Source organism: Pavona decussata, unplaced genomic scaffold (genome assembly GCF_977016875.1).
Source record: "Pavona decussata unplaced genomic scaffold, jaPavDecu1.1 SCAFFOLD_83, whole genome shotgun sequence".
Lineage (NCBI taxonomy): Eukaryota > Metazoa > Cnidaria > Anthozoa > Scleractinia > Agariciidae > Pavona > Pavona decussata.
Window position 1 is genome coordinate 1426151 of NW_028145501.1, and position 13544 is coordinate 1439694.

The following is a 13544-nucleotide window of genomic DNA, read 5'->3' on the forward strand; positions in this document are numbered from 1 at the left end:
CAAGAAGGTCACAAAACAACAGGATTTAATGAGAAAAAAACAAAGGCCCTGCGCGTGCGTTAAAATTTTGGTACATTGATTCGCCGTACTCGGCCAAATAACAACGTGAAATGACCAAATTCAGGTTTTGTAAAGAACGTGAGCACATGACGGTAAATTTTTCATTCTCTGTCTCAAATTGAATGTCATTTCCACCTGTTCTGTTACTGGATAGTTCGTCCACATTGAACAAGTTGAGCGAATTGAAATAATCAGGAAATTGTTCAAGTAACGGGAACTAATATTTTCAAGTGACGTTTTCGTTGGCGTTTTCGTCGGTTTTTTTTTTTTTTTTTTTCAATTCTGTCTTCGGCGGCGAAGCATAAAATGTACACAGTTTCAGCTCAAATAAAAGCAAACGAAATTCACCGGAACAAGTCAACTTTCTGTCACTCCACATGGATCATTTGTAGAGTACGGATTTCACCCACGTGACGTGAAAATCCAGTTCTCTGATTGGTTACTCCCCATATCCGCCCATTTTGCTACTAGTTCCGAGGATTGTTATATTTGAATCTTCCTGGTTTGTTACCTAATTATTTATTAAAATTTCTTTGTTTTTCCTTCATTACTTTCTAGGTGTTAAATAATCTGACTGATCGCCGGTTGCAGCCATCACTATCAGTGTTATACGGACCTCAGTTGACGGGACAGCTCGCTATAGCGCATGCGCACCTCATGATCTCCATTGCCTCGACAATTTACGCCATACCGGCTGACTGCCACCAAGAGTATGTTAGAGAAATTTCTGGTTTAAGATAAACTGCAAACACAAAGTACTGTTCAATGCCTTTCATTTCTTCCTCAAAATTTTCCCATAGCATGTTGAACAACTCCAGAGGAATTTACAACTCCATGACTTTCGTTTGAATTATCACCTTCAAGGATTGCATCCATAGACTCATAGGTACAACCATTCCCATGCACTTTACATAGCGTACTGCTAAAAAGCTTTCATTAGTATTGTCACACATACTCAAGTGTTAGAACCACCTTGTACAGCATAATAAACAACACCACAGGAAAGTACTGCTCAGTAGCTTTCATTTGAATGGTCACACTTTAGGATTTCAGCCACAGACTCAAACATTAGAACCACCTTGTACAGCATAATAAACAGTACCACAGGAGAGTAGTGCTCAGTAGCTTTCATTTGAATGGTCACACTTTAGAATTTAATCCACAGACTCAAACATTAGAACCACCTTGTACAGCATAATAAACAGCACCGCACCAAAGGAAAGTACTGGTCAGTAGCTTTCATTTGAATGGTCACACTTTAGGATTTCATCCGCAGACTCAAACGTTAGAACCACCTTGTACAGCATAATAAACAGCACCACAGGAGAGTAGTGCTCAGTAGCTTTCATTTAAATGGTCACACTTTGGGATTTCGTCAACGGACTCAAAAGTTAGAACCACCTTGTACAGCACAATAAACAGTACTACATGGAAGTACTGCTCAGTAACTTTCATTTCAATGGTCTCACTTTTCGTTCTAATATTAAACAGAGTAGAATCCCTGAATCACCGGAAAATTGCTTTCTTGAATGGCCACATTCAAGGATTCATTTCTTTTGATTTAGTTGTTGTTTTAGTTTAGTTATTTTATTAAGTGACCAGTTTTTATTTTCGCTCAGACTCGCTCGTTATCTGGAAGTCAAAGAGGAAGAAGAAGCCCAGGCTGAGATACCAGTGCAGCCTCCGCCATCCCAGTCTCAACTCGGAAAGAAAAACAGCAAGAAAAAAATTAGTGGTGAGTTATGAACGATCAGAATTTTTGTTTTTAACGCTTAAGGTAGAAAAGTACTAAGTTGTACAGGAGCTACTGATAATCCGCTTGATCAGAAGTTAGCATGAAGCAACTACTCTCCCTTCCCTCCCCCGGGTGGGATGCTCGTCCAGCGGTGTGTCGCCGGTATCTATTTTTCACTTGGGTGAAGAGAGAAAATCTGGTGCGAAGTTTTTTGTCTAAGGAGAAGACACGCAGGGGAAACCAGACGATTTCTTCTGTATGATGCAAACAGAAGTATTGCTTTCCCCCTCACCCCATCCTGGATGGGATGTTAGTCCATCGCAGGGCACCCCTCAGCAGTATGTCGCCGGTAACCATTTTTCACCTCAATGAAGAGAAACAATGTGGAGCAAAGGATCTTGTCTGAGGGAACAACATGACAGTAGAAACCAGACGATTTCTTCAATATGGTGCAAGCAGAGGTATTGCTTTCCCCTTCACCACACCCTGGATGGGATGCTAGTCCATCGCAGGGCACCTCCCACCTCTCCTCAGCAGTTTGTCGCCGGTACCCAGTTTTCACGTCGATGAACAGAGAGAATGTTGATTTTCTGAGGGAACAACATGACAGCAAAGATTAGACCTTGGAGCACCAGTGTTCAAACCTGACGTCTAACGCTTTCCACTTCACCATTATGGCTGCACTCTACTTATGCTCGTTACTTAGGAGATAGAGGAAGATGCCTGGAAGGAATGATTTCATCGCGTTTCCTAACAAATTGCTTCCTCGCTTGCTTTGGTTTTGCTTAACCCTACATATGGTTCTATTCTCATTCATTTCTCGAGCGCTGTTCTCTGCGTTATATCGGAGTGGAGTTTTTGGCACCCAGATATTTGCTTCAAAACAGATACAACTTCGTTTTCTCCAGTAAGACCTTTGTCTTCATTACCCACACTAACAGTAGAATTTCTCTGGTGAGGGGTACTAAAAATGTACGTATTTTGCTTTATTTTTCTAGTGGAAGTAATGAGCATCAAGAGTAGTCAGCTTGACCAAAGAAAACAGTTAATTAACGCAGTTACAGCAACTCCTGAACTTATCAAGGTACAGCAAAATTTGAAGGAAATACATGTAGTTATAAAAAGAAGTAATACTGTTAATACCCATGAAAAGTTGTGATATTACACCTGGCAATTTAAAAATAATGAAAGCTAACCACTTGATATCAAGATAAATAGATACCATATTTAAAAAAAGCTTAAAGACGGTGCCTACTTTTGTTACTGCGCATACGTTCTGCGCATTTCGAGATACTCGGGTTTCTTATGGGTGGTGCCCACCAATACATGGATATTTTTGCGCGTTTTAAAACTGTGCGGAGAAAGCAAAACTAAGCAAATGCTCTTGGTATTTAAAAGAAAATTGGGGTAAACCATACATTTTTCAGAGATAATAAAGTTTCAATTTGATAAAGAAGAATGCTATACATTGCTTTGTATTTTAGCACTTTTTCGAATTATTGTTTCTTAATCATCTCTAAAAAATGCGTGGTTACCCCTAATTTTGTCTTTGGATTCTAATAGCCCTTGCTAAGATCTGCTTTTCCCGCATAGCAATAACATGCGCAAAAATACCTCTGTATTAGTAGGCACCGTCGTTAATTTTATTAAGGTTGACTAAGATCAATCTTGAATTTTTCGGAATACCTCGGTAGCTCTCGGAAGCCCAAAGAGTTCGTCGGGGTAACTCGGACATCTTCGTTATAATTTACACTCGTAGTGCCAACGTTTGTTACCAGCGTATCGTTATATGAAGCCTATGATGCCTTTCAGCCAATCATAGCTATCAATCATTTTACTGTGTTTATTTCATTCATTTATAACTCCTTGTCTCCTTCAGGGTTTCCTTCTGGCAACAGCGGAGTTGATTCTGACGTCTTTATGTGAATCACTAACAGATGCCCCAGATCAAGTCAGCTTTGAAGATGAACGTAAGCAACTGTAACAACATGTAAAGAGAAATACCCGCTTGGCCGAAAAATTGTACTTTTACCTTGCGCATGTTTTCCCGCACTTTGCTGTATTTGTTTCCGGATGGCATCAGTGACACCTTTTTTTCCCGCGCTTTCCGTACACTTTTCATCCCTTCCATGTTTTCCCGGCGCGCTTTGCAACGGCTGCATTTGTTTCCGTATTGCACAGTTACACCTTTTCCCGCCCTTTGCACAGGTTTCGTGTTTTCCTACACTTTGCACCGTTTCCATGTTTTCCCGCGCTTTTTACCGGTTGCACGTTCGCCTTTGCGCCGGTTAAAGGTGTTTCCGCGGCTGGCTCAGATTACATTTTTTTCTTTTGATTTCTGATTTCGAATGTAAAAACGATCACTTTTAAAGTTAAAACAATTCATTTGTTGGAGAGCTCATTGAATATAACGACCTCTATTTGAGGGTTTTCTTTTTTCTCTCTCTCGTTTACAGCCATAAGTTTATCTTCAGTTGACCTTGAGCAGGTTTGCCTGTCTCGGTTGGAACTGGCAAAAATAGCCAGTCAGCGGCATCATGCAGTCTCCAGTGGCAACATCGTGTATGGGTGCATGAGGGCATTGGAAGATGCTGCAATTTTGAATGAGCTGGACTTGGAAAAACGGTGAGTGTGCAAAGAAAAATTGCTTGACATTTAATGAATTGCGTGAGCTGTCTTGACGATATTTTCACGGCTGTGTACCTGAAGGGAGTAAAGTGATGTCAAAAAGCTTGGAGGAAATCAAAGACAAAAGTTTCATAGGCGACCAAAACAACACCAAATCCGCTCACTTTTATAATTTTGTCGCAGGTTTGCTAAGCAAAATCATGCTCTTCTTTTTAGTGCCCAGTCCCTGCTGTCCAGTCAGGTCAGGTCCGCGCACAGCTCCGTCTCTGGGTGGGGTGGGAACCACTACTTCCAGAATCAAGCACGCTGTAGACTGGACGCCAGATTGTGGCTTACATGCCGACTGGCTCTGGCTCGTGGACTCGCGGAAGAGGACAGTGGAATGGGCAAGCTTGGTGGCTCGGCGAGGAGTGTAACAAGTGCTATTGGGTCCTGCTTACACCACTGTCAACAAGGTAGCCTAGAATTAAGAATTAACTTGGCAGTGTATGTTGACGTGCTAATGTGAACCCATGAATTTACCACTGAGCGTTAGTCCTAGAAATTAAACGAAATGGGAAAGTACTCAAGGCAAAGCAAAAATTTTTAATTTCTGAGTAGTACTTTCCTGTGGTGCTGTTTATTATGCTGTACAAGATGGCTCTAACTTTTTAAGTCTGTGGATGAAATCCTAAAGTGTGACCATTCAAATGAAAGCTACTGAGCAGTACTTTCCTGTGGTGCTGTTATGCTGTACAAGATGGTTCTATCTTTTGAGTCTGCGGTTTAAATCCTAAAGTGACCATTCAAATGAAAGCTACTGAGCAGTACTTTCCTATGGTGCTGTTTATTATGCTGTACAAGATGGTTCTATCTTTTGAGTCTGCGGTTGAAATCCTAAAGTGTGACCATTCAAATGAAAGCTACTGAGCAGTACTTTCCTATGGTGCTGTTTACTATGCTGTACAAGATGGTTCTATCTTTTGAGTCTGCGGTTGAAATCCTAAAGTGTGACCATTCAAATGAAAGCCACTGAGCAGTACTTTCTTGTGGTACTGTTTATTATGCTGTACAAGATGGTTCTAACTTTTGAGTCTGGGTAAAATCCTAAAGTGTGACCATTCAAATGAAAGCTACAGAGCAGTACTTTCCTGTGGTGTTGTTTATTATATTGTATTATTTTTCTTCTTACAGGTCTGGACGAGGCAGAGGCGTTTGGTGACGTGGAGTTATTGGCAGAGTTTTCCCTCCTGAGCGTGGTTCAAAATTTACAGCAAGGAAAAATGTCAACAAACTTACTGGAGACACTTGAGGTAAAATGAGGACGTCAAGTTTTTTATTTGTTCCGATTTTATCCTGGATTGACTCAGTTTTGTGATTAAGCAAAACTCCACTCCCCTCTCCCCATAGGAAGGCCTGATACTCAGGTAAGGCAAAACTCTTATGATCTATTCAAATGTTTTTCTACCTTTTTAAACTGCACGTTAATTTTTCGTCATTCTTCGGTGTAAAGAGATTCGAGTGTTAACGTTTGGAGCGTTAGCCCTTCGTCAGAGGGAATCCTTGAAACGTCCGCAGGCGAATCTCTTTACAATTTGTCCAAAATTACCTTGCTATCAACAAACATTCGTTTCTACCCTCTCCCCCCCCCCCCCCCCCTTTCCCGTGCAGCACCAGAAACTAAAGCTTGATTTTCACTAGCGACCCAAGCACAAGTGAAGGCATAAGAGTGCTTATTTCACTGTGAAAACGGCCTCGACGCAAGCATAAGCACAAGCGCAAACACAAACACAAGGATCAAACTTTTTTCCTTTTCTTGCGCTTGTGTCGCTAGTGAAAATCAGGCTTAACCCTCCAACCTAAAGTAATCCTTCTAAAGTTTGGTAAATTTGTTATCTTTTTCGAGAATACACTGTTTTAAAAAATTCAAACCATTATTGTCTGATGTATACTCTCCAGTTATCGTAAAGATTAGCTTTTTTCTCTTTCTTTACAGAATATCATATCTCGCCTGGAGCAGAGCCCGGCGCTTACCTTCTCAGGGAAGCTGCTATTAGTTTTGTCAATCATTCAACATGCAGACATCAGGCCTCCTTCTCACGTGACCTCAGCAGTGCCTTATCTCAACGACCCACTGTCGGCCTACAAACAAGCGATGAGTTATCTACTTGATCAGGTATAATACCTTTGAATACCTTTAAAATTCAGCTTGATCGCGCGGATTTCAATGTAGTTTCGGTGTTTCTAAACTTAGCGTCTCTTTCTCGACCAGTTAGAGTGGTTTTCAATTCAGTGTCGTAAAACCAAAACCAAAGCAATTACTCTGACCATTCACAACAGATACAAACAACGCAATGGGCCAGTCATAATTCGAAGCAAATACCTACACCCGGCGCCAAGCGCGGGAAAACTCGTGCGAGCAAGTCACGACTGGTTTTGGTTTTGCTTCTCATTGGTTGAGAACGTGGCGCGAATTTTGCCAACCAATCATAGAGCGTAGTAAAGCCAAACCAAAACCAACCGTGATTTGCTCGTTCGAGGTTTGCCTTTCCTGACGCCACTTCTGATTGGCTTATTGCGTTTTGTACATTTTGCTGTGATTGCCTGTGGTGATAAGGCGTATGTGGTTTTTATTTTACGACAGTCAAATGAAAACTGCTTTCATTATACACCCCTTTCAGTGCCTTGGTTTTACGTTTAGCCAACGCGTCCACACCCCAGCTGACTAAACAAAACGTCTTTTTTAGCCAACATTAGCATATTTTATTTTAAAAACTGTGTAACATTCAATTACCGTAGTACATCAAAACATATAGAATATAAGCAAAAGGATTATTTGCAATATTTAACATTCGAACTAAGGGAAAGAAGTTGGAAATAACTGAAACCACTAGAGAAAAGCAAAAAACAATGGTGGTTAATTTAAGAAGAGCGTTTTCCAGTCTTAATTAATTGCCATTTCAATATGGTCTCAATATGACCAGCTCCCAGTTGGCTTAATAGCTCAATTGGTAGAGCACTGCACCGGCATCGCAGAGGTCATGGGTTCGAATCCCGTTCAAACCTGAATTTTTTTCAGGCTTTCTTTTCGCAACTGCTTAAATTGCGTACCAACTGTGAGGATCTTTCTTCTATTTGATCTTTCATCCGCAGTTCAAAATATATGTTTCATATATTTACATTCATTTATTCATCCTTCTCGAGTATATTACGAGCTCACAATATGACCAGCTCCCAGCTGGTTTGATAGCTCAATTGGTAGAGCGCTGCACCGGCATCGTAGAGGTCATGGGTTTGAATCCCGTTCAAGCCCGAATTTTTTCGGGCTTTCTTTTCGCAACTCCATAAGTTGCGTACTAACTGCGAGGATCTTTCTTCCAATAAATCTTTCATCCGCGGTTCAAATATGTTTCATTAATTCTATTCAGATATTCCCTTTAATCCGAAGTGAGATCGTGTCTAGCATGTTTACATTTCTCTTTTCTTATTAGTTGACGCAGCTTGGTAGCGATGTGAACCTTGTGGACTTGTCTCCCGTCATGCCAGTCAATAACATCTACTTCACGCAGCTTCTTCCTCTGATCGACATAAAACTGCGGATTGGACGAGTGTTAGCCAAACAAACGCCACCGACTGACGTCATTCCAGCCGAGTGGAAGGCCGCAGTCAGAGAACTGGAACTAGGTCTTGAGCTGGCGAGGACTGCAGCTTGTCAGCGGAAACCTGTTGAAGCGCAGCTGTTGTTTACTCTTGGTGAGATGCTCCTACCACGTTAGAAGCTTACCTCAGTCAGTTGCCATAGTTTCTTAAGGAGGAGTTACACGTGAACGCCATTTTTCCGCCACTTGTTATGGCTTTGATGGAAATATCTCGTTCACGTTTCAAGCAATCCAAAAACCCTATCATCTTATCGTGAATCTGTGTTGTTGGGGTATTTTGGGTGATTTTTGGGTATATTTGGGAAGAGTAGTTTTTCTAGAAAGATTGGTAAAATTAAGAGAAATAAGAAATATTGAAGATTTTAGTGAAGTTTTAAAAAGGAATTTGCAGTTTATAATTAATAGACGGACACCAAGTTAGTCCACTAGCAACCTGGGGTGCTCTTGCGTGGGTATCATCTGTCGGTTAGTGTTCCAAAAATAATTTTCTTCCTTCTATTCCTTCTTAAAACCTCTTCAAATTTCATTCAAATTTAGGTGTATTCCCCCCTTAAGCTAACATTAGAGAGATTAAGCACCACGTTTGCGGCAAACGGCAAACGGCAGAAATGTTCACGTGACCATGTTTACACAACATTTACCACTCGCTGTTATCAGCTCTCAGAAAAATTGAGTAGCTTTGCGTTAGCATCAAAGGCCAGAATTATCTTGTACTTTATTCATCTATGTACTCATTTTTTCAAGAAAACATAAACGCGAATCTCACCTTTGTCGTTTGCCGTAAACGTCGTGCTTAATAATCTCTCTTTTGTCCATGAATTTAAGGATGGTACCCCCTGACATATAGATATTTTTGCGCAGTTTATGGCTATACGGGAAAAGCAGATCTTAGCAGGGAACCACGCATTTTCAGAGGTTATTAGGCAATAATTTGAAAAAGCTGTAAAAGACTTAACAATGTGTGGCATTTGTTCTCTTAATTGAAGCTTAATTATCTCTGAGTTATCCCTGATTTTCCATTTGTATTCCAACATCCCTTGATACGACCTGCTTTTCCCTCATAGTCATAAACTTGCAAAAATGTTTGTTTTAGAAGGCACCGTCCTTTAAAATCCCGAGATTCTCGGCCCATCACGAGAAGCGCAGAACACATGCGCAGTAGCAAAGGAGTCCGTTAATGAATACAAGAATACAAGATGGAAGCATTCACTGCGGAGGTCCGCACAAAAATAGCTACCTTAAGCATTGATTTATTAGTTTTGATTTATTAGCTAGGAAGCTTTAGAGAAAAGCTCGATTTATGTTAATTGAAAGTGATAGACAACCCACGTGAATGGAAGCTGCCTTATTTGAACTCCTTAGTCACACTAAGCTGCAGCCGAGTGGTTTTAGACCCGATAAAACAAGTGCTGCGAGTTTTTTGAACGGCTTTAAAAAGTAAACATTCCTGGAAAAGCGGGTGTCAAGAAAGTTCATAACAATGATGCTTTTGTGAACGTTGGAAATTAGCGAACGAGAAAAACGTTAAACACCGCATACTAATAAGGAAGAGGTTTTATCGGATTTTAAGACCACTGCACGTGATGTTTTATCGACCACTTGATAGGTCAGTTGGCTTATGAATTATTAATTAGTTTTTGAATTTTTCATTAACTGCTCCCAGGTCAGATTCAAAGGCAGATGTTTCAGAGGGGAGAGCTGTCTCCCAGTCAAGTTGTCAACACTCTTGTGGAAGCAATACAGTGCACCTTCATCTCTGATCACGATCTGGGGTAAGATTTCTCGTTGAAATTTTTCTCGCTATTTCGAATGCAATTCCTCGGAAATTTGGAGGAATTTATATTATTTCAAGAAAAGTGTGTGTTGTAGAACTGGACGAACGATTTCACAACCTTGGCATCGTTTGTTCGTTTGTTTGTTTTCAAAAGGCGAGAGCGAGACCATCAGTATTTGTGTTATTGGTTTTATCAAGGTAAGGTAATTTGTCCACCTTAAAGAGATTCAACAGCCGACGTTTCGAGCGTTAGCCCTTCATCAGACACACGAAACGAGCGTTGGCTCTCGAATATCTCAGTAACGGTGACCAAATTCCCTTATCAACTCTGTTGATAAAACCACCTATGTGTCTCCACTCTCCCACCGACGGGGCACCAGAAATGAATCCCCTTACACTCACGCTCAGTTTGTGGTGCTTGGTGCCGGTTGCATGTTTGCGTCCTCTTGCCAGTGCCAAATTTCCCGCGCTTTTTACCCGTGACATGTTTTCTTGCTCCTAACACGGTTCCCGCTTAGGTTGGCAGGGGTAAATATAAATGTTTTTCCCGCGCTTGGTCACGTAGCGATTGCATATTTTCCCGCGCTTTGTCACGTAGCGGTTGCATGTTTTTTTCCCGCGCTTGGTCACATAGCGGTTTCATATTTTCCCGCGCTTGGCACCGGTTATGTTTCTCTCTCCAAGCGCCGTTCTTATTGGTTCACTGCATTTGGTTTAATCCTTTGATATTAAACACCTGCTTTTGAGTCTCACGATGTGTTTTTCTCGCCAGGTTGATGAAGCAAGCGTATCTAGAGATGTCGTTAGTTCTTATCAGCAACGCTAACAAATTCAAGCCTCCTAAGACTCCTGACTTACCGGTTCGCACCGCAGACACTCCGTCTACCCCCAAAGAAAGAAAGATGAGCAAGAAAGGAAGCGGGAAGGAAAAAGACCGGAAAGAAAAGGAACACCGTGAAAAGAACAAAGAATTGGATAAAGAAATGAGGACCGCTTGGGCCGCCATTCGGGCTGCGGGAGTCGTATCTTCAGCTCAGTATAAAATCGGGATCCTCACGGGCGATCCCGAAATTACCGCGTTGAAACTCTCCGAAAAAGCCGCCAGTTCTGTTCCAGCTCTTGCGCTGTTTGATCTTCTGGGTACAGATGACGTCATTAAGAACTCCGAGGATGGAACCCTAGTCGCTCAGGATGGAATTGTTACTATGGGAACCACGATTAACAATTCTAACCGCGTTCAAGTCACTTGGCTTCATCTTCTCGGTTATCTCTCTGTCCTTCGTCGGCAGTGTTCGTACTCAGCTCTCGGAGTGCACTCGGGGACCGAGAATTCCAGCGCAAATGCCTTACCTTTGTTCAGTGCCAAACGGGCCTTGAAACTCTCCAAAATGCACTCGTTTTTGAAAAACGAGTTGGGTCCTTATGCAACGGAGTGCTGTGGTGTAAACCCACCTGAGGTCCTATCCAATTATGTTCCTTCTTCCGGCGGCCCCCAGATGATGGTCACCAAACCCTCGAAGACGGATCTAACAGGGGAAACTCCCAAGGAAACTGGTAAGAACTTTGTAAAGTGAGTCGCCTTTGGGGATTTGGGGTGGGGGTGGGGGAAGGTGCCGTTTAGTCGTGTCGAAGGTAAATAAAAGTCTCCCAAATCCGGCTACAATCTCATGGTGAATGTTTGTATGAATCAGTCTCATTATCACGCAACTTAGGCCTGTCAGAAATGCTTCACGCTTGATTTGATCCGCGTGTTGTTCTTTTCTCTTTTTCCAAAGATTTTGTGGATAAGTCGGTTACAGCAGGTGACTTTGAAATCTGCGTCCAATGGTTTCAGTCTGATGTAGAGAGTGTGTCGTTGGAGGAGGCGGAAGACACCCAGGCACAGCCCAAAGCTTTGTTCCTTCTGTACGCTCTTAACAACAAGGCACTTAACTTGGCTTCAAGCCCAGGCTCTGCGCAGGTTAAGGCTGGGTTGTGTCGCGTGACAGACACTTATGTCCAGGCCCTTCACGAGAAACTTATGGCCACGTTGGAAACCGCTGAGAATGATTTGATACCTGTTCAGACATCGCAGGCGGCAGTAGGAACAACGGAGCAGAATAAGAGTGAGTTTGTAGATCTCAAGAGATTGAAAACGTGGGAACGTGAGCAAATTTTAAATTCAAATAAGAAACTCTGTGGGCAGTGGCGAACAGCTCCGGGGTGCAGCCACTCCGGACAGTTTCAGGATTTGTACAGACCTTGAAACCATTAATTTTTTAAAATTACCATTCACGGCTTCGCTTTTCTCCTCTCCTAAGTCCCCGCTTCGTGCTCGTTCCCATGCTCTACAAGCTCGAATTCGCACTCAAACTCCCAAACTCCTTTATAAAGAAGGGAGGAGACTGTGGAGGATGCAGTTTCTATTAAATGCATATAAATAAGGGGTGGTCAATGCTCAATTGTTTTTTCGCAGCTCGTCCCACAAGGCAAGACACCGTGCAATTAGCGGTTCCTGGCAATGCGGAGCAAAAGTCATCGACCACTGGTGGCTCACCACGTAAAAAGAAGAGCATGGGAATAAGGGCTCTGTCAGGCAAGCAGAGAAAGGACGACAACATAAGGGCTCTTTTGAAGGAGCACCTCGGTGAAATTCATACCTTGCTACAACTGGATAAACTGGTTCCTGTAGAGGTAAGTGGCTACAAAGCTGATTGCTCGAAGTATTGCACGTGGCTAGCCTGCGGCTCAGATAGTCTTTGACCAACGTTCCATATGTCAGAAGTCCAGCATGGCTTCGAAGCTGCCAATTCGGCAAAATTCCTTTCCCTTCTTTTATTCAGAAGGGACTTGAATACAAAGGAAACCAAGGCAACGATTGCTTGGAGCCAATCTGGGTATTATGAAAAGCGTTTGGAGCTTCAAGTTTCATTTCTTAGCGGCTTGTAAGTTCATTCCTCAGTGTTGTTCAACTGTAGTAACCCGGCGTTCTGGGTTGCAAACGGAAACTAAACTTAACGTCTTGCCTTAAGTTCGGGGGCAGCGTAGAGAAATCCATCCATCCATTATCTATCCTTCTCTCTGATAATGACTTCCGCTCAGCTTGTCGAAACGTCAGTGAATGTCACCTCAAACAGTCCTTCACAAGACTACACTCACCCGGATGACGTGACTCTTGTCTAACGACAGAGCGAACGAAATTCAAAAGAAATTGATCTGTTTTCTTCCTCGTTGCAGGAGGTTCCCTTTGAAGTGTCCCTCCATAATGTTGCTTTTCTGGAAGCCATGTTTGATCCCAGCCGAGGAAGTATTGGAAAAACTACGGAGGCTTTCTATACCTGGCTTTCATCTCTGATGGAAAATTAAATAAATTGTTCCCTTTTGGAGCGTTCGTAAGCGAGAGATGACCACTTTTACAGAACGCTTTGATAACATTAAATATTTTCACGCACAATAATATTCGTGGTTACTTGTAACGAGAACGAGGTTTACTTAGTTACCTTGTCATCATTTCCAGCAAATCAAATCTAGCAGGTTTTAAACTTGTAAAACCAGTTTGACCTGCAAAGAGACGGATGAAGAAATATCTTGTTGCCTTGTTAAAGAGTATGTGGTGAAATTACATATAGCTACATATATTTGTTCTATGGACGCGAAAGGAAACTTGCGTTACTACATACTTTTAAATTTCCTGATCCCAAGTTCATAAAGGATCTCCTGATTATGGGTT

General features: G+C 42.1%; 1 protein-coding gene across 1 annotated transcript in view; it reads left to right on the top strand.

Annotated features, from left to right (window-relative positions):
* LOC146475763 (cilia- and flagella-associated protein 54-like) overlaps positions 1-13271 on the top strand; it is a 68525-nt gene extending 55254 nt beyond the window's left edge. The window contains exons 44-57 of the mRNA XM_085115480.1: positions 619-770; positions 1680-1795; positions 2794-2879; positions 3675-3765; positions 4252-4420; positions 4640-4878; positions 5597-5715; positions 6399-6578; positions 7894-8155; positions 9725-9833; positions 10608-11389; positions 11611-11940; positions 12291-12508; positions 13052-13271. Of these exons, the coding sequence (XP_084971606.1) occupies positions 619-770; positions 1680-1795; positions 2794-2879; positions 3675-3765; positions 4252-4420; positions 4640-4878; positions 5597-5715; positions 6399-6578; positions 7894-8155; positions 9725-9833; positions 10608-11389; positions 11611-11940; positions 12291-12508; positions 13052-13180 (2982 nt within the window). The 3' untranslated portion in view covers positions 13181-13271. The remainder of the gene's footprint in view (positions 1-618; positions 771-1679; positions 1796-2793; positions 2880-3674; positions 3766-4251; positions 4421-4639; positions 4879-5596; positions 5716-6398; positions 6579-7893; positions 8156-9724; positions 9834-10607; positions 11390-11610; positions 11941-12290; positions 12509-13051) is intronic.
* Positions 13272-13544: the final 273 nt, after the last annotated feature.